General features: G+C 38.0%; 1 protein-coding gene across 5 annotated transcripts in view; it reads right to left on the bottom strand.

Moving 5' to 3' along the window:
- The window catches only part of LOC149219613 (Sodium Bile acid symporter family), a 524,785-nt gene extending 505,273 nt beyond the window's left edge, over window positions 1-19,512 (bottom strand). For 2 of the 5 annotated variants that reach the window (XM_089384430.1, XM_089384429.1), the window contains exons 1-2: window positions 18,936-19,511; window positions 17,373-17,478 (exon numbers count right to left, since the gene is read on the bottom strand). In XM_089384430.1, the coding sequence (XP_089240556.1) occupies window positions 17,373-17,478; window positions 18,936-19,130 (301 nt within the window). In that variant the 5' untranslated portion in view covers window positions 19,131-19,511. Of the gene's footprint in view, window positions 1-17,372; window positions 17,479-18,935 lie in introns of all 5 variants that reach the window. The other 3 variants (XR_016249246.1, XM_089384427.1, XM_089384428.1) reach the window with 3 other exon arrangements.
- Between the last annotated feature and the right edge of the window lie 2,510 nt (window positions 19,513-22,022).

Below are 22,022 nucleotides of genomic sequence, written 5' to 3' on the forward strand. Positions count from 1 at the left end.
AAAAATTGAAGAGGATGACTTCAAATGCCAAGACTTGGTTTTAAAATGGGATGCCCGCATTGACGATAAAGGTAAACACATGAAGTTTGAGAACATTTGGAAAGGGCCATATAGAATTGCAGTTTCTGGGGTAAAAACAGTTTCATCTTAGAAGGTCCGCAAGGAGAATTTTTGCCAGGAGGTCCAGTCAATGGATGTTTCCTGAAGCATTATATCTCCTAAACACATAATGGTTTTCAAGTTTCATTGTACATATCCATATATTTTGAAAAATATCTTGTAGGTGTGGATGAATATTCTAAAGGACTTGAAGCCCAAAGCGAAGGCCTTGAGGTTCTGCGGATATTCATCAGAAAAATAAAAATTTTCTAGGAATAGTTATATTTTTTCAAGTTCAAAGTCTGTAAAATCATCTCTTAAAAAGATGAAGTCCTTATTTTTGAGCTAGTTTTGTTTTAAGCTAGTGTTTGTAATGGATGAGGCAACTGGTCTATGGGGATTTCTTGTTGCCATCATTGATCGACAACATCCCCGTGGAGCCAGTTGTTATAACAATAAACTTCATTTTTTAAATTTTTAGAAAATGCTGACAGTTGCAGTGTCAGCATTTTAATTGTAACAAATAGGGAAAATTTCTAATAGTGGGGCTATCAGCGTTTTTGAAAATCTGGTATGGTCTTGCAAAGGAATTCGCTGACAACAAGGGTAGTAGCATTTTTCATTTTCGTTGACATGCCAATTGTCTGTGCCAAAACCAGTTTTCAAATTTAAAAAATGATGACTGTGTTGACCACGTCAGCGTCAGTGTTTTCGATTAAATGTGTCTCCATTGTTTTCGAAAGGGTAAAGTACCGGGTTAATCATTTTTCATCCATTGTAATTAGTGAAAGGTCATTTAACACAATCTTATCATATGATACGAATTTTATTCGTAATAATAACATGGAATGTCATGATTATTCACTTACCACATGTTTTACCTCGACCATAAGCTAAGTTACCTCGGCTTGTCCCGTAAGCAGTTGGTTTATGTTAGTTCAGGAGCCTTTACACTTGGCATTGGGAGTGGTTTTTGTTTACAGAGTTTCAAGATGAAATATCAGGAATACCACGTAGCAAAATGGGGAAAGGAGGTAAATTGAACCGGTCTGAGCCCAAGGCACCGGATTTGCTATATATTTACCCCGAGATTCTCCAGTTGTTTTAGCAGGCAGGATGGAGCGAATTCTTCCACCGTTGTTCTGACTACCACGACCTTGTGGCTCAGTCTTTTGCACAGGGGTTCGATGGGAACCATGTGGAGGTGGGAGGTTTGTCCTTCGCAGTTACAGAGAAAACCATTGTTGAGGCCACGGCCTTACTAGTGAATGGTGACAAAATCTTTCACAGTCACATTATGGCAGGGATTAATGTCCCCTAGAATAATTCAGAGGGAAAAATTAGAGGGCTGGAGTTCGAAAGGAATGGTTACAGGATCAATGGCACGTCCCCCTATGCCTCTGTCAACAATATTTTTCATGTGAAGGTCGGTATAATCGAGTGAACCTTTACCATTTTTACTTTCTCGCTCATCTTGCTGGTCAGATTAGGATCAATCCATGTTTTTATCTATTAGAGAGCCTTAAACATATGGCAGCTAGGTTCAGGGCCCGTACTAATCCTTCCTCTCATTTTATATACCACAAAGCCCTAATAAAATTGATAATAGAGAACCAGCTGGCCAAGATAGGAAGAACTTGGAGTCATTTCATTTTCTGGGGAGGTTTTCAACCTCAACCCATTAAGAGAAGAAGAGGCAAACCACAAACTGCCAAAAAGGGGAAGAAAGCAAAAATTCAAGCTCCTATTGAACCCCCTCCCAGCCAAGAAAACCTAGGAGTTCCATCTACCTCATCTGGTCTGAAGATCCCTAAGGTTTACCAGAGGAAAAGTGCCCGGCTTCATAAACCAGAACTTGTATCCCCTGTGAACCCACCAGTTGATGTTAACTCTTCCCATGCTGCAACTCCACCCTTCAAAACTTCCCCTACAGACACAATGAAAACAGAGGACCCTAAGGGCAAAGAAACAAAGGTGGAAGGTAAAGATGAGGAGCCACTGCCTAAGGTATCGAAGTGTGGCAATAGACATAACAAGCCAACTAACCAGTTAAGATACAAGATCAAACTCATAAATAACCCAGAGTTGGCTAAGGAGGTGATTGACGTGGACAACATGCCACTGAAGGACCTTATTATTAATAGGAAGAAGAAGGCTACAAGTTATAGGAAGAGCCAAAGTAGAGAAACTGTGAAAAGGGAACCATGCAAACAAGGCAGAGTAAAAAGCAGGGATTAGAGAAGATAGATGTATTGCTCAAGGCTGCTAGTACCCTCAGCTAGGATGCTTGGGTATTAAACTTAGATTTTTTTCCTATCTATCTTATGAAACAGAGTTTTCACTTTATCACTGACAGTCAGCCTTATAGCTTTTGCATACAGCGTAATAGTCGGGAGAGTTGACATTCCCGTTGTCAGCATTTTTAATAAGGCCAGCAATCTACCTATCAACTATTTTGGGGTGAAACTATCTGTGTGCCGGTTAATGGAAAAACAATATGGGGAAAAGGTCGACAGTCTGCCTGTCAGCAATTTTGGAGCGAACAAGGAGTGCTAACATCTCCGTTGTCAGCGATTTTGAAAACAGGCAAAAACGAAAATGCTGATAGTTAGCTTGTCAGCGAAAGTTGCAAACAGAAAACCAGTAAAGCTAACAACTACAGTATTAGCGTTTTTTCCAACAAAATCGAAGAAAAGCAAGATGAACAGAAAAGCGGTTTTGGAGGGGTTTTGGAGGAGTTTTGGACTTGATTTGCAGAGGGACCTATTTTTCCAGCTAGGATGTTGAGCTATCATTTAGGGACTTGTTTTATTTCCAAGGGAGACAGTTCAACGAGATATTTTGCTTTACCTAAACATCAGCATATTCTCCAATAGTTATTCTAGGAAAGGTAGAATATTTTTTCAGTTTTATATTTTACATGCATGAACTTGAAAGATATTTCAGATATCTCAAATTATTGTAATTAATATGGTGACTACTATTGTGCAAACAATTATGTAAGTCTTATATAACAGTTTATCAAGAATGAAGAAGGGTTGGAAATTTATTGAAAAACATATTTGCAGTTTGATATATTTGAGCAATCTTGAATATATTTATAGTTTTTAATGAGCGGTTTGTAGGAAACGCATGTGTTGCATCTCCCTGTCAGTACTTCTTTGTTATGCAAATCCTCTTTCATGTCTAAGAATGTTAGTTTCTAAGATTGGATTTCATTTATTCTCCTCTCTTGTATTATCAACCATTAGTATTTGTTCTTTCAGTCATTTATAAACTCTGTTTCTTTCATGTTCCTCTTTCTTCCAATTTCTTGAACAGTGAAAGGACTTATTGCTTTCATGCTTTGTACAGTGTGCTCATTGGATATGTAATTTCATTTGTTTGAGAACTGGACTCCATGCCCAATGGTATGTTTTGAAACCACCCAACCAATTTCATCCATAGATCTAAATCTAGCCATCTGAACTCAATTGCAGAAAACCTTATTGTACACTGACCATAGGGTAGTTAAGTTTTGCGGAGAGATCCCTCTCCGGGTTGAAGGGCCAGCTTTCAACCTAAAAGAGGTTTGAGTTTACCATAGGCTTTTTACCACTGCCAGGGTTTTCCCTTAGTGATAACAATATCAACCAGCATTGTCACATAGCAAGGCCTTGACTAACAACTTTATCTCTCCACAAGATCTGAGCTCAATGTTAGTGAGACCAATGATTTATAGACACTCTCATCATTATCTCTCCCGGAACATACCCCACCCAGGTTCTCAAGGTGTGTTCCATCAGGACTATTCTTATCTTGGGTTCCCAGTCCTCAAAGAATATCGATCCTCTACGACTACTCTTATCTTGGATGCCATATCTCATCCTCAAAGAGAATCAGATGCCAAATGATTACCCAATCCTCCATTCTGTCTTCCAAGGTGAAGACCAGAATGATGTGTCTATCTTGCCCTCTCAATTAGGGAGGACATATCTATTCCAATAAAGGAATGTACTGATTCCTACAGAAGGAATGTACCTAAGCTCCCTCTTGGCTTAGGAATTTCCAAGCTTCTTCCAAGTAAGAAACTTTTCTCCAGACTTCCTCTTAATTAGGGACCTACAGCAACTCCTCAGGTGGAAATGATAGGACAACCAGCTTCTTGAAGAAATCCTTCCTTCGATGTCATGAATTCCCTCTTCGATATGGAGTCTTCATCTTTTGGGACTTGTTCATAAAGCACAGACCATCCATGAGTCAGTCATGTCATCATCCCTTTCATCAGAAAGCGATCCATCAGTCTACATCTGGCCTTGGTTCATGTCATGTTTCCTTCTTCATACGATCTTCTTTGAAGGATCTTACATCCTTCTACATGATCCTCGGGGAAGACATCCACAGTTCTTCCTTTGGCAATCCTACATAAGCCCATCTAGATACTTGTTCAAAAATGAGAGATGAACACTTAAATCACAACTACCTTTGTGATGGTCTTTTCATCATGACATCTTCCTATAGGCATCAACATCCTGCATACATGTTGACACATCTCCTAAAGATATGCATTGTCAAGGGTCTCTATCTTTTCCAGAATTCCATCAGAGTCTTCATATCTTTTTGGGAGATATCATAGTCAAATCTTCTTGGTCTTTCGGTTGTTGGCTACCTTTACCATTGTTGTGTATTCCATGATCTCTTCCTTCCTTTCTTCACATATTTCATTCCCAGGAGCTTCAAATCAGAGTTACTCAATTGTAGTTAACCACCTCATACTTCAAATGAGGACATATTATGTTGATTTCATCTAGTAAATATTTGACATATACATTCCTGCATCCTATTAAGGGAGGAGATCCTTTCTTTTAATCATGCTCTTAAGATAGAGCATTAGTTCATGATATCTGCAACCATGTGACATGACTTCCATAATATCAAATGTAAGCATACATACCTCATCCTTTCTTTGGATAATCCAAACTTCCTGCAATAGCTTTCTTTGAATGAAGGAACTTCATCCCCTAGATCTGCTTCACTATTATGTCATCATACCATCATCCCATGAATTTCACAAGTTTGGAATTCTTGATGAAACACTTGCTTCCCCTCATGATTGGTGAACCTTTCAATGAAGATTCTGTCAGAGAATCTTGAGGATCTTGCATATCCTATCCTGCAGATGTTACCTTTTGACTGATGTATGATGAGCCTTGTCCTAGATGACTTCTTCCTTTTTCCATAAGTATCACTTGAGCTTTTAATGAGGTTTCCAAGAGCTATATCCTACATAGTTGACTGCCATAGATTTTGTTCCAGACATCCTTCATGTTGACAATGTCACGAGCTCTTCTAATGCTTCTATCATAATGTCGTATTCTAATATGATTCATCCTATCTTATTTACAATGCTTCCTTTCTATAATTTATACAACAGAAAAGTACTAAAGGAGATTCTCTCAGTCATAGTAGAGATCTCTCACTTCCTCCTCCTTAGGCTTGTTCGTCTCAGGTTCTTCATAATATGGGCTTCTTCCTTGTTTCTCTTGTTATTGTCCCTTTTAAGTTTAGGACAATCTCTTTTATAGTGCCCATATTCTTGACATCCATAGCACTGCACCTTAGCCATGTTCTTCTTTTTCTTTGAGGACCAAATTTACCAAACTTTCCCTTTCTTTTTGTCATAGCAGCATATGCTTGATTTTGCTCATTTGATCCTAGATCAATTTTTGCCTTTAGTCCGGTTTTTTTTATTTTGCACAATGACCATAGATCTTGGAAAGGGGTGGCTTCTTTCTTCCCCTTAATACTTGAAGTGAAATTGCCCCATTCCTCCTGTAGTGCATTTAATACTACATTGGCCATTTCTTTGTCAGACATTATTTCACCCAGATCTTGAAGTTGATCTCTTATTTCTGAAATCCTCGTGAAATATGAGGCTATTCCCTCTTCCTTTGAGATCTTCAATTTGTAGAGCTCTTGCCTTTCTCCTGCAATACTTACAAAAAACAACTCTACCAATTTGTCATATATATCTTTTGAAGTGTCTAATTTTGATACATATGGGATGAGAGAGTCCTTGATGGATTCTATGAGAATCCTTTGGGCCCTCACTTCCCCTTTCATGTATTTAGCAAGTGCTTGAGTATCTTCTTTGGGAGGTTGAGTTATTGACCCCTTGATGTGATCCATGACTTCATTCTCAATAAGGTTTAGGTCTGTTCTTTTCTTCCATGCAAGAAAATTTGAAGCCCCAACTAATTTGTTGCTCTCCTTGCAAAAAGATATTTTGATAGATTCAGATGAAATCATATACTTACTTGAGTAGATGTTTCTTTCTTCACTTGCTTCCTCCTTAATCTTGATAGTGATATAGATAGTAGAAGACTACTTCTTGATAGATTCTTTTCTACAAGAGTAATCCTTGATCTCTTTGAGAGAGAGATCACTTTGATGGAGTTCTTCAAAGGGTAAACCTTTGCTTTAATGAGAGAGAGCTTACTTCACAAATCCTTTTGAAGATGATGACAATGTTCTTCGATCTGGCCTTCCTTAGTATTTGAAAAAGCTTCCACTCCTTAGATGATGGATGAGTGATGATCTCGGAAATGCTTCTAGGGTTTTTTTGCTTCTTCCTTGATGATGATTCCAAGACTCTTGCTGAAGTAGATCTTTTTTTTTATATAGAATATGATGTAGATCTTGAACTTTCGCTTTGGTATTCTTTGTCTCACTTTTATCCCTCTCTTGAAACTCGATCCTTGTGTGTCTCCTTGATTAGATGGCCCTCCTCGATTTTAGCACCTTAGCTCCAATATCATGTTGAGAAATCTAGGGCATCAATAGTTAGGTGATTTCTCTACTTATGATAATTGCTTGTGATAGTCTTTTTGCTTCTTGGTTACGATCTTCTTTTCTTTAGTTATTATTATGTTCTTTTCATCAAAACAATTACCAAATCATGAACAATAAAGACACAAGAGCCACAGTATATAGGTTGGTCAGCCAAGGCCAAAACCTCTCACTCATTGAGAGGAAAACCCAAACGAAATTCTTCTTATAGAACCTTCAATTGACGAATACCAAGACCATGACAAAGACCCTTGACACTAGAGTCCTCCCAAGACCAAGTCACTAGCCTCCTCTTCAACGCTGCTCTTCCTCTTCCTCTTCTCGGCTTCCTTCAGATTCTCAGCCTCTTCTTGTAGGTCTGCAACCCTACAATAGAAACCCTAGATGACTTTCGCTACTTGAATAGTCTCCTTAAGAGAGAGACTTCGTTACACTTCTACTTGGCTTCTTCTAGCGAAGTCTTCCACCCAAACAAGATCACCTTAATGTGATTGCAATTCTTCGACCTCCTCTTGACAGCTTCAGATTTGCTACCTTCGCACATGAGAGGGTAAACTAGCCCAAAACAGTTCACAACGATCTTCGCTATCCTTCCTTCTTGCTTCGTTGAAGTAGAGGCTTCTTCTAGTATGATTTGCGCACTTATAAGAGAGACTTGCTTCACCAAAATTGATTGCCTTCAAATGAGGCCAAGCACTGCTATATATACTTGTTTGTCCATGTCCTTTAGGCCGACATGATCTATGGAGTAGGCCGACTTCACCTTTCTAGAATAATCCTTCCATTGTAGGCCGACTTGAGTGAGGGCTAGTGACAAGGTCTTAGAGGGTTACTTACAAAGACAAATATGACTCTTTACAATGTGTAACATGCCTTCATTAAATGACAATGACTCTTTAGACTTTTATGACTAGATGACAATATCCCTAAGGGCTCTCAATGGGAGCCTTAACTAAAAATAAAATCTCTTGCTCATGAAACCCATGAGTCAAGCATAAAATCATTTTATTTTTCTTCTTTACATCAATTACATAAAAAAAAATCACAATTATACTTGTCATTATGAAGATCGAACCTAGTTACACTTTTCAACATAATATATGGAATTGTTGCAACTGTATTAATGCTATATTGTGCCCTAATTTTGTGAAGATAAATTTTGAAAGCTATTTGGTTGGCAATTGCATATTTACTCATAGCATGACAAGTGATGAATGTTCTCCTAGTGGTGAAAATATTGTTTTTCTCCATAAAACTCCATAATTCTTGAGTGGGTAATTGTTGAGGGTTGTTACCTAGGGCATTAATTCTTGACCTCCTTAAGGACAATTTTGGCTAATCTAAAGCATCTAAGACTCCATATGCCCAAACGACAAGGCATTGGTCCACGCCTTTGGTGATCAACTTCAAATATTCTCCATAAATTTCCTCTTCTAAATTTCGGTCCCTTAAATGGGATAGCTAGGCTAGGGCATAGAGCGAATTACATTGGAGCTAAGAAACCGGATTCGTCCTCCCCCCCCCTCGTGTCTCGAATCCCATGAATCAGACATGATTCTCTAGGACACGTGTCCGATTCTCGTGTCCAGCGTGTCCTAGAACGTGGGATTCTCGTGTCCAACATGTCCTGGAGTGTATCCCAACATATCCTGGAGTGCACCCATCTATCATTGTTGAAGATTGCAGATACACAGTTTGCCCCTTCATTCATCATGTTGAAGAGGTTGCGGGAGGTCAAGATTGCTCTTGGGGCCATGGTTATTTCAGAGTTTTGGTCTTTTTGGAGAAAGACAGATCAAGCAACCTCAAAAAGAGTCAAGGACATAGTGTTAGATGATGCTTGGTGGGAGAGGGTAGGTCTCACTATTAAGATCATGGACTGTATCATTGCTTTGCTACGATTTGCAGATACAGACAAACCCATCCTAGGAGAGGTTTATGAGGGATGGTATTCCGTGATTTTGTCCATGAGGACCATTATTTTACAGAGTGAGTGCCCTAAGTATGAGACAGCATCAGAGGCCTTCTTCACCACCATACAGGATATTCTTGTCAGCAGATGGGACAAGAATTTCACACCTTTGAATTATTTGGCTTACTCATTGGACCCAGAATACTATAGCCATGAGTGGCTGAATGGTGGACCTTCCCGCAAATTCCCTCCTCACGTGGATGGTGAAATTTCATAGGGGAGGAAGGATGCATTGAGGTGGATATTTCAAGATAGAGCATCCCTTCATAAGGTGGAGGATGCCCTTTGCAAAGTTTTCCACTAGCACTGGATGATTTGCATGTTATGATGTTATTAGAGACAGGGGGCTAAGAAGCCATATTCTTGGTGGGAAACTCATGGGGCAACAAGCCCTGCTCTACAAAAGTTAGCCATGAGGCTCCTCTCTCGGGAGACTTAATCCTCTTGTTGCGAGAGGAATTGGAGCACATATAAAAATTTGTATAGTGTCAAGAAGAGCAGGTTTGAGCAGTCCAAAGCAAAGACAATGGTGTATGTGCACACCAACCTTCGTCTTATTTACAACCAGAGGGATGAGTGGCTTAAGGGAAAGACAATGATGTGGGATGTCTTTCCTAATGATATGGGATTGGACAACAGTGTTGAGTTGGCATTGGCCAACTTGGATCTTAATGACACGGTGCTAGAGCCTATAACTTTTGATGGTGATACCCTTGAGGGGTCACCCTCCACACCAGCAGATGCCGAGATTACATTAGATACAGAGGAGGAGGATGCAACAAAGGGGAGCAATGGTGACCATGACAACTTTTGATGATGATGATGATTGATGATCTACCTACTACCTTGAAGTTGTTTTGTATTTTCCATTTCTATTTTTCATTAGCATTGCTACTACATATGTAACACATTCTGATTTTGATGACTTAATGAGAAAACTACAGTTTGAAGTTTCTTGTCTTTCTCCTATTAGATCATTGATGAATTTGTCACAATTGTATTTGTATGCATAATGTTACTTTGCAAAAGTTACAAATTTTAAATTTACAATGTAGAATCTAAATCTATGTCTGAATTTGCATCATTAATTAGAATTTGTGTAAGAAATATATAATTTTTAATATATATATTTTAATTAAATAATGTATAATGTGTCCTGTTACGGGGAGTCAACGTGCCCGTGTTGGACACTCAAATCTTCGTGTCTCGCGTGTCCCGTGTCCCCATGTAAGGTGACTTAGCATTGGAGAGAGATTTGGTGGATTCCAAGAGCATAGGCATCAAGCTTAGGGTCTTATCTACAAGACCTCAAAGTTTGGCAACCATCTAATTGGTTCTCATCCATAAAATCTCTTGCCCTAGGTGTTCCCTGAGAGGAAAGCCCTAGCTTGTATTTCCTTAACTTGGGGACTTCTTTGAGGGTTGTATGAGCTTAGTGCTTGGTAATGTAAATAATTAGAAGCCCTTTCTCCTCCTTGTCTTGATCTTGGGAGAACCTTTATCCACCACAATTCACAAAATCCTAGATCTTGCGCAAGTTCTTTCTAGGTCTCTCAAAGGGAGCGAGGTACCTTTAGAAGTGTCATATTATCACATAGAGCTTCCCTTGAGAGGTCCTACCTCATCACCTAGTACCATAAACTTTAGAATATCTATCAAAAGGTGATTATCATCCTACCAAGACTCCTCCCATCGGTGAAAGTCCGTAAAGAGCAAGGGACATTCGCTAAGGTGACAGTGGGCCATTGTCCCATTGTTATCACCTGGTCTAACTCTTTGTCCTATAGGCTTTCCCTTCTTATGGCCTACTAGATTGTGTGGTAACATTTTGGTGTTGTTGTCGGGGATACAAGTTGTATGTCTTCTTCCTATATGACAATATAGATTCTCGGTGACTCCATTAGAAGAATGAAGCCCTTGTTCTTCATTAAACCTCAAAGTCAATGCTTGTAGGGTGAAGCAAGCATCTCTCAAGGCATTTTGAATTCACCCTGGTGACTCCTACATGATTGATATGTGTAACCTAATAGAATGTCTTACCTTGATGAGATCCCCGCCTTGGACATCGTTAGCATTCTTAGGTGCCCGAATTATGTGACCTTCAGCACAATATTTAGGGTGCCCAAGTTTGATGGTGATCCATCTTCTGTAATTGATCATGTGACAAGATTTGCTACATATACCTCAAAAGTTGATGTGGTTCATCAAGATGTTCTCATAATGTTGTTCATAAGGTCCCTCCAAGGTCATGATTCATGGTTATATAATTGCAAGCCTAGGAGTATTTCATCAATTGAAGCACTCTTTGATAACTTTCTAGAGCATTCTCAAACTAGGGACCAGGCTTGCCAAACATTAGATATTGATTTTCAAGAGGAAGCCTTCATTGAACATGAGTAGGATCATGAGGAAGAAGAAGATCCCTTTTTAGATCATCAAGATGAGGTCATTGATGAAGACAGGGAGATCTTGAATGGGAGCGTGATAAGGGTTTTGATAAAGTGGGTTCCTTAGAGAGTATAATTGAAGATAGCCCCATATTTTTCAAGGACGTTATCAAAGACCTTAACATTGTACATATCAAAGACCTTGAGAAAGATGACCCCATTAACCCCTTGGACGTTGACATTAGTGATTACTTACATATTGAAGAAGGGAAGTGTGAGATCACTGGCCATCATTTTGACAAGGACCCTATCTATGATACCAAAGATGATATCAATAAAATTCTTGTCATTCCCTGCCTTCCTTATGATCTAGGAGGTGTATGGACCCTCTTATCATTCCTCAATGCACGATCATTAATGACGATAAGCCTAGGTCATTTCCCCCTTTTGAATATGATTATGAGGAAAAGCAACTTATTTGTTGTGATCCTTCATGTCAATCATTCCTTCATCTTTATACCACTAAAGAGACTTTCGAAAAGGAGCGCTTGAGCTTGGTCATTGATTTCTCCATATTTAGGGTTGAGGGAATGATCTGATGGGTCTAGCCTGATTCATGTTCTTCCCCTTTTCCCATGGCCCCTTTGCATGATTCATGGTCACCTTATTTTCCCACCTCCCACCCTTGTGACCTAGCTTTTGGATGTCATAATTATCATATTTGCTTTCAAATGTATATCATAGTTGATCATAGGGGTAGGAAATATGATCTTGAAATAATATGTTGGTTGCATTGCCCGTATGACTATACCTAGCACTTACATAGTGTAGCATGCATGTTAGAGTAGGATGCAATGCATATTGATTTTTCATAGCTACTATCATCATATAATGTTCTCATGCTCAATGTTGTGCGACTCGTACTCATATAGGATTCGCCTGGCTATTGACTTGGCGACCCATATAAGACTTGGGAACAACCCATATAAGAAAAAACTTAAAATATGAAAAATTAAAAAAAAAAAATTAAAAATAAAAAAAGGTCAAATTTTGAGTATTTTCATGGGTCTTGTGCGGGTTTAATGTGCATTTATTGTGGGGCTTCACAAGTACGAGTAAGAACCGCGAGTTCTATGCAAAGGACTCGTCTCGCTATAAGATTCGCGAGTACTCACAAGTCTTATAAGGGTCATGCTTCATTGCTCATGCTAGAGTAGGTGCATTTAGAATAGATTCTCTTTTCTGTATGGTTTTATCATTAGATGAAAACATGGGCGATAAAAGTACGCCCAAGGCACATGCTTCCAACATTGTTTGTGATGTGCAGAATACAGGTCTGCAGTCCCAGAGGATTGTTGGTGTTCTCATGACCTCCTCGTTTGAGTGCACTGATCGTGCACTCCGTGATGAGCTCATGTCCTAATTGGAGCTAGAGGTTACCCACCAAAAGTGGGTGACCCCATAGGAGAAATTTTCTCCTAGTTATCTCTTCAGTCGATGGCGAGCATCCCCTAACAACCACCAATGTAGCCAATACATTGTGCCATTTGATCTCCGCTCCTTGCATCAATCATATGTCTCCTTGCCCATATGTCGAGAGCATATGTTAGAAGGTGGGCAATCCAACCCAAAAGGTATGTTTTTCATTGTGCAATCGGGTGCTTATGCTTGTTTTTCTTAGGCATCTTGGGCATGGATTATTGGGTGACTTGGAAGAAAGAAGGGCTTTGACCGTGGTTTTGTTCCCTCACCTTAAATGGGGAGTTAATCCTCAATCCTAGTCCTGTGGGATCTCCCCTATTGACCTATGATTTTAGGAAAGTCCGAAAGGCACTACTTGGGAAACACCTATAATTCTGAGATCAATCCAGAATTGAAGCTTTGATACCATGTTAGACTTTCATTCAACCCAGCACCCGATATTCGGTTCCGAGCAACTATTAACAAAACGAATACACGGCCAGATTCCTAACAGAAACATATAGCATAAGCAAAAAATAAACTCGATTTGAATCACATACACAAACAAATTTTTGCCCCATCACCAGTTTTTCATTAATAAACTAATCACAGAACTTACTTAGGCTCCCATACTAGGGATAATGGCCCAGCTGAGAAATTACAATATTGATCACCAGCCTCAATGCATTCTCTTAGACCTAGCACACGCTCACTGAGAAACCTCTTTCAATCTTGTGCTACTATTATGTCTACCTCACATTAGGCTCAATTTATAGCTTTCCTAAACTAAGATTGATGGCCAAATTTAGCTCATCAAGTTAACTAAAGATAATTGACTTTAGTTAACTACCCTATCTCTAGCTTTCTCTACTTTAACTCAAGTACAAGTCATAAATTTGGCTTGCTTTACATGCATGTCACATGCAACACATTCGCACGTGTGCAACTCTCTTGCACGCTTTCCATGTCACATGGAAACTCCTAAAGAGGCAAATCAAGGTAATTCTAGTCAAGACACAAGACTAGAAGTACCTTCCAAGCTCAAAACTCAACATAGTCCTTTCAAATATTAGAGGAAGCTTAGTAGGAACTACTTTTCATGTGGAAAAACAAGTTATAAGCCAACGCATTAGATTTTCCTACTTCAATAGCACTTATTCCTATCTCATCTGCATGAACTAGTTTGCTAATGGTTTCTATGATAATTGATTACTAATTCAATGATAAGCAAGTTGGATAAGCACATGCAAAATGAAAGGGAGGCTAAAGGAAGACCACCATTGTTTTCCTTTCACATGAGAAGGAAACTCAACTAAGCTACTATATTATTCCACAATCGCGTATCATTGTCACAATCTTGGATTTTGTAGCATCAATTCTCTCTTCCTAGCTAGCATTTCACCACTAAAGTCATATTAGAGCACAAACACAAAAAGAAGATGACAAAGACTCGAATTAGGAAATGATTTACAAAGTGCATTTTGAGAACTTTTGTTTCTCAACACATCTTTTAGTCAGATCTTTGTAACGGTTTTAGCTCGTGAAACTCGTTATGGGTCTTCATGGGTCCTTACAGAATAAGATTTGGAGAATCATCTCTAGTCTACTTTAAAGGGTCTCTTGGTTTTGAAGCCTTCACTCCATTTTTGATTTTGCTGAATTCACTTTCCCATTAATGATACTTCACCACCATCACCAAGCAACATTGAAAATCTTTAATGTCCATGATAACCAATGTCCCTAGATTGCCTCATAGAGGGTTTATTTTATGTCAACGTATAATCAGAATTGCATTATCTAGAATCAACACTTAAGTCACCCATATGATGCAAGATTTATATGAAGTAATTAGTCACCCATATGATGCAAGATTTAAATGAAGTTATTTTTATGCATGCAAACTTATGGTATGAACATTGGTTAGTAAAAACTATAGATTACAAGCCTTATGCCAAAAAGGAAATGGAATTAGAAAGAACAACAAAATGTTAGTGAGCATAGAAATCACAATCTAGCAAGTTTATGAGCAAAGATAAAATCATAATCTACCCTATACAAAATGTTTTATACTCCTTTTTTCCAAGTACATCCAATTGTAAGAACTTAAGATTGGAAAAACCACGTTACATATCATAGCAAGCATGTAAACAGCTATATAGTATCTAATAGCTTCATCTTTGACCTAAAATAGGCCTCAAAGCCGCCAAAATGATGAAAGTTCTCTTGAAAGATACAACCGTTATCAAATCATAACTTGTTCTTATCCAGGACGACTAGATACAGTTATAATAATGTTTGTTAACGATAGAATCAGCTGAGTTGCATATTGTTCCATAAACTTACAATAAAAACCAAAAAATTATATATATTTCCATGCTAATTTCCCATTTTTTGTACACTTCTGTCCATCTCTGTTCCAATTGCTATAATTAAGCCTGTATACTAATGTGAATCTGTTGGACCATTTTTAATAGGTGGTGTCTACCCATTCTTCATGTTGAAAGCTCTGATCTTTTAATACAGTAGTTTCTTACAAGCCATTGCCCCAAGCTGCCTGTTTATTCACCAAGAATATGAAATCAGAATCCCTAAACTTTTAAACTCATCTCTTCCATGCCTTCATGTCATTTACTTACAAATACTAATGTTGAAAACTAGAACCTGGTCCTGCTTACAAGCAGCAGAAGAGTGTACCATGGAGTACAGTCAACTTTATCTCAGCAGCTTGCCCACATGGATATCAACATTTCCGAGACCTCCAAAGTGTATGTAGCTCTTGTGCCCTCCTCCCTGAGAATTAACAGAAAACACCACTCCTGGAAGAAGCAGATACTGCAAGAATAATGCCAGCTTGTCCATCTTGCTATTGGAAACCATTAAAACATACTACAATAGGAATATGCTGCGCACCAGTTTAAGAATAGAATAAAGAAAGAACAGGTTCAAAAACAGTTCACGTGAAAGGCAGCGCTGGCCAAGAATTGCAGTAAATGAAACCAACAAAACATCATATTTCTTAAACCCATTTCTAATCACAAAATGGCATTAAAATGTAGTTGAAGTGATGGACAAATTTAGCAATATTCTGAACATCACTAAGTTCACAGGAGAATGAAAGAACACAATTTATAAATCGTGGCCACTTAAACACTCCAGGTATGCAAATAAAGGCCACATAAACACTCCAGGTATGCAAATAAAGGATTCTAAATAGCCACAAGAAAAAACACAAGGTATTCTGTACCATCCTTGCTTTCAGGTTTTCTCTTACTGACTCACACACCAGCTTGTCACATCTAATCATTGGCTATTTGTTGCAAAACCATCATTCTCACCTCAGATTCCAAAAATAGGCTTTCAATTGCATTACGTAATGTTGGAAAGCATTTTATATTACCAAATGTATAAGTTTGAATCATAATTTCTTTGACGAGCATGCTAAAATTGTGTCAGTTACTCCAATACAGTTCTCTTGCTAGACATTTTAAACATAATATGCCACAACTCATGAAATATCTGAAACTATATGATGTTCTTAAAAATGCATTTTATTTGGTTTACTTTCAAAGCTAATAGCCAAAGTTACCTTCACGATATTGTATCTTCCTATAATCATCTAATCAAGAATTAGGAAATGGAAGTCCATACTATAGAAAGACAATGGAATGCATATAAGATCTTTGAAAAACAATCAAATTTAAAAAGGAAAAGAAGACACAATAGCAGATTGAATAACCACCTTTTTACGAGGTTTGTTCCTTGGGAAGCTCCATGTCAGCCTCTCCATTGGTATTGTTAATCATTGTTGCAGCATCATCAAGATTCTCACCTCAAACTTCAGCGACATGGCTTTAGATCACCTAAAGAAGAAACGACTGGATGACCGAAGGAATGTTCCTTGGGAAGCTCCATGTCAAGCTCTCAATTGGTAATTCGGTATTGTTAATTATTGTTGCAGAATCATCAAGATTCTCACCTCAAACTTCGACAATATGGCTTTAGATGACCTAAAGAAGAGGTGACTGACTAACATTAAAAGTAAGAACCTAACCCACTTGCAAAAAGGATGCTAAAATTTTTGTTTATCATTGTGGATCACCTAATTATAATATCCATGAATTTTGAGTTTAGTATTTTGCTTGACTACCAGAGTTCACTGGATCACCAATGAGACCAAATCAACCAGAATATTTGCAAGATAAATCTGATACCCTGGTTATTCATGTGTGTTATGTGTATACACTAGTTCTGAAAATCAGACATTGCCATAACATGCTAAACAGGATAAAATTGGGATACAAAGTCAGGCAGACTCTTCCTATAAATTGTACTCCGAAGCCATAACAGTTGACTTTGAGGTGTGAATCTTCATGATGCTCCAACCACAAATATTGGAAGACATCACAGCCATCTTTAAATCCACTCATCTGTTATCCTCATCTAAGCCAAGCTTTACAGGGCAACCAAATGGCCAAAATGAGCATAGAAATTAACGGCAATGTATGTTCACTCGTGGGAGATTGCATGCAAATCAACAACTGGAAAGAGTGCGGTCGCGGGATTCAATTACAGCTCACAGAATACATGAATTGAGTATGGTTGCAATCAATTAAGAGAAGGCATACCTAATGGGAGAAAGTTAGTTCTTGCGAACTTTAGCACTGGTTTTGCAGTATCTAGGACCTTTGCTACAGTCAGATGCCTTAGCTGGCGGTAATTCCCATCTTCTTTCTGTAGCCAAAAAGATGAATGGTTCTCAGTATCAGATCAGTACTAAGCAGAAGCACTATAAGCAGAAATTAAAGTTGGACCTAGTTACAGCATTGTTTCCCATGCCCACAAATAGACAAAAAAAAAAGGAAGAATCTGGAACTGATAAACGGTGGCAACCAATTCAAAGGATCGTTTACTATCAAAAGACAGAAAGTCACAGCCTCGCAATCTAATGCGTCCTAATTTTGGAGGACAATTTACTTTTAGAGACTGGCTCGTGATCGAAATCACGCAGTGCAATATTGCCTATAATTAACAGGCGACCCGAAGTTATTGGAGGACAATTTACTTTTAGAGACTGGCTCATGATCGAATTCACACAGTGCAATATTGCCTATAATTAACAGGCCGCCCCAAGTTAAATATCAGTAGTGAGAGAAATGATCGTCCAAAATGAGAAGAGATCAGAGTTCAAAATATAGCAACAAAAACGGAAGTTGAAGCCTAAAAAATAGTGAAATAAATGACCGTCCAAACTGAGAAGAGCTGAGAGTTCAAAATAAAGAAAGAAGAACAGAAGTTGGAACTCCTTTAGGCTGAGGCACCTCGATGTGAAATAACGTGACGAAGGAACTAATGTATGGCTTCATTTTACGGCAATGCTAACGGAATCAAACCCGCGACATTGGGGTTGCAAATCATGATATGATGCTCAACGTATGACGATATTTTAAAGTATGCAGCAATTCATAAAATTAAAGCAATCATCAACCAAAATGTTACCAGCTCATAATGCGAGAAAAGCAACAAAATAGATATTTGGACCATTAGAAGCCAAGCAGTCAGGGCGTGAACTAAGGGTTTTATTCAGCGACATCATTCTATGGGAATAGAATACGCGACCTTTCGACCAAAAACGTTAATCGAAATTGAATAATGCAATGACGGACGATAAGAAACAATCAGTAGAACTTTTGGAACACTAGAAAGACTAGAACGGGGAAGTGTTCGAGTAACAAGCTTCATTTCAAATTGACAAAGACGGCCAACCAAGCTGAGAAAACAAAAAAGAACGAAAGTTGTAGCCATTGTAAGCCCGTGTTCTGTACATGATCATGCATGACAATGGCACTCGTAGGGTTTTATTGAGCGACATCACTCTTGGAATTGAACGCGTGATCTTCCGGCCACAAACGATGATAATACGAAATTAAATCATGCTCACATAACCGAAACAAAAGAATTCAATCAAATTAAATTAAGTGCCAGAAATCATGATGATAACCAAAAAATATTGGACGAGCATCCCAACATAATGTAGCGGCATATTCAAAGCCGGCCGAGACAAAATTAAGATGACAGGAACGAGGGACTATAGCAACTTTAGAGGGAAAAAAAAAAGGCAGATAACAGGCTGAAAGTGGGGAGGGAGAGTACTTCAAAACAAAAAAGGCAACAATTGTAGGATTCGAAACCTGTTGGCCGCCATGACTGCCCTGGTGTGCTTCAGCCCGAGAGTTCGCGCAGGGGCGTAATCTTAAATAGCAGCGGCGTCCTGTGCTCTGCCCGAACGGCGGAATGACGTGGCCGCCACGATGTAACAGAAGAGAGTGACGAGGCGGCCCGTCCACTGAATAAAGCAGCCGTAGCTGTTCTGCCATCATAATCATCGCCTGTTCCCTTCAATTGCGTGAATTTGCCTTTCCCTTTTGCCTGTGGATAGCTATTTCCACTCCCTACCTTCATTCAGCCATCCGTCACCTTATAAAATTATAAATCGCAACCGGCCAGTCGTATAAATTTATTCAAATTCCTGCCATGGCCGAAAAGCCTGTGCGGGCTCTGATCGACCTCAGCGTGCAAAGTACAGAAAATAAAAGCTCCATTTAAAGGCGCCGGTGGCTAGAAAACGATCTGTAACAGACTTTCACGGAACAAAATGCTTTATGGGATTCGTACCCGGGCAGATCCGTCGGCAGTTTCGCCTCGGCGTACCGGCAACCCCACCTGCGCCTGTCCCTACTTTTTCCGTCAATCCCTGACTTCCAAACCGTATGGTCTCGTTATCATATTTCCGTCTATTCTCGCACGCGCCTCTGCCGCTGACCTGCGTGGACCCACACTGCGAAAACGATGTGGCCGGCCGCGCCTATCCACGTGTCGCCCACCGTCTCGATACTATATTTGGGCTGCGGTGCTCGGCCTCCGACGTGGCATGGAATAAGAGGGCGACCGGGGTGGACCACCAGCACCTCTGGCTCGCACGATCGGGAGACCGGTCACTGGAGCTCCCGGTGCAACGGTGCTATTTTTGGTGGCTGAATAATTGGCGCCGAGCTATCACCGACGGCCAAAAATAGTGGTAAAAAATGATTATGGCGAAAGTCAGAAAACGTTGGTCTCATCATGCTCATTGTCTGCTCTTTCGTTCTCTATTTCGTTCTCTATTTTAGCTGCACGCCAAACTTCGCTGGACTGCAATTAAACTGGCATAAAGAGAACCGTACGTCCCGTTCAAAATAGGTTTCTTGTAAATGGGACAAACTTGTTTGCTCAAACATAATAATTACAACAACACCGAGTGCTACTGTATCCTAAACATCACGAGATGAATTTGAGACATTTCCCATATATTACGATTAAGTATTTATTAAATTTATATAAATAATAATTGAGGCTAGATTTATTTTAAATTTGGATTTATGAAGTTTAAAGTTAATTGTTAATTTTAATTATATATAATTATTATGTTTTTAGGAGATTAGAAACCATTAGAAATAATGAGGGTAAAATTTTGTTTTTCTCTTTTGTCAATTAATAGAGATAGGTATGCAACTTCTTCTTAAGTGGTCATCTTCTAAGATTGGAAACAAACAAGAAAAACTATTTCAACACAAGTTCAAGTGAGGGGTTTAACCTTATATAATAGTAATAGCGAAGGTTGTTTAGTTTGTTGAGGTGAGAGTATGGAACCAAGCCTCTCTCTTATATATTTTTTTATTTTTTATTTTTTAATGTTGAAACATAACATTACATTACATAATGTTTTATATAACTAATGTTTTCCAATATCACTCTCATACTATAAGCTATAGATCACCTCTTGGCGCAAAGAGCTAATGTTGTTTTTTTTTTTTTAATTAACGAAATTTTATTTTGATAAAAAAACTCCTAAACATTTATATTATACAATTTAAATTAATTAATGGCATTGAGAGGTGCTCTTCATCCCTATATGGAAGTGATGTTGTAATGTGAACATAAACATATCCCTATATGAAAGTGATGCTGTAATGTGAACATAAACATATCCCTATATGGAAGTGATGTTGTTATGTGAACATAAACATTTTAACTTAGTCAAAAATAAAATAAATAAGAGGTGCAAATTTCCAAATAATTGAAACTATGAAAATAAAAATATAATTATTAATAAATATAATTTTAACTATAAAATTATAAGCTTAAATTAAACTATAAAATTACCATATTTACAAGTCCATGGTATTGGTTACAATGATTCCTATTTAAAGGCTTGAAGAAATTCGTTATTGAATGCTAGAGTACCAACTTATATCCATCTCAACTTTGGACTTGATCCCTCTTGGTTAGCACTGGGTAGATTCGGATTTAAGATGGATCTAGGCTCTTATAATATTACAATTACACAAATATATAATTGTTGTATTTGAGCTCCAAAACCATTGTAATAAAATTAAATTAAAGGATTAAAAAAATCTAAAACATTGAGAGTTTATCTCATTCTTATAAAAATTATGAAGTGAGTCAAAGCATTACATAAAATTTAATCTTAAGCATATAGATTATACTTACATGTTTCATTAATTGCAAGTGGCTTCTTCTGACAATAATGTTGGTGAATTATACTCTTTGATTTAATATGTGACATTCATGTTATGATACATGGTGCTCAAAGGGAAAACTCACCTATCTATATACCATGGATGGTGAGCGATTAGATTATGTATAATGATTTGTTTCATTTAGTGATATTTATCCTCATTAAGGATAAACATCATTAGACACAATAATCGCATCAATGTCACTCATAGGAAAGCTAATGATATCAAGGGCATTGATAGATGGTCATTGTTTTATACTTGCTCATACATTCACAATGTCAACATTCCACATGGATCACAATGTCACTTTATATGGAAATTGTCATATTACAATTAAGTTATAAGTATCTATTAAATCCATATAAATAATAAAGAGTTAATGTTTTTTTTCTTTTTTCTTTTTTAATATTATCTAATTTTTTTTGTGATTAAAAAACCCTAAGCACTTATATTTTACAATTTAAATTAATTAATATAATATTACAATGGTTGTATTTGAGTTCCAAAACCATTGCAATAAAATAAAAAATGATTAGGAAATATCTAAAATGTTGGGAGTTTATCCCATCCTTATAAAAATTATGAAGTCAAAGCTTTGCATAAAATTTAATCTTAATCATATAGATTATGCTCACATGTTTCATATTTCATATGGTTCCATGTGACAATAGTGTTGGTGAGTTATATCCTCTCTCTTTA

This window comes from Pinus tabuliformis, chromosome Q, assembly GCF_031772625.1.
Source record: "Pinus tabuliformis cultivar Carrire ecotype Pingquan chromosome Q, CPIR1, whole genome shotgun sequence".
Classification (NCBI taxonomy): Eukaryota; Viridiplantae; Streptophyta; class Pinopsida; order Pinales; family Pinaceae; genus Pinus; species Pinus tabuliformis.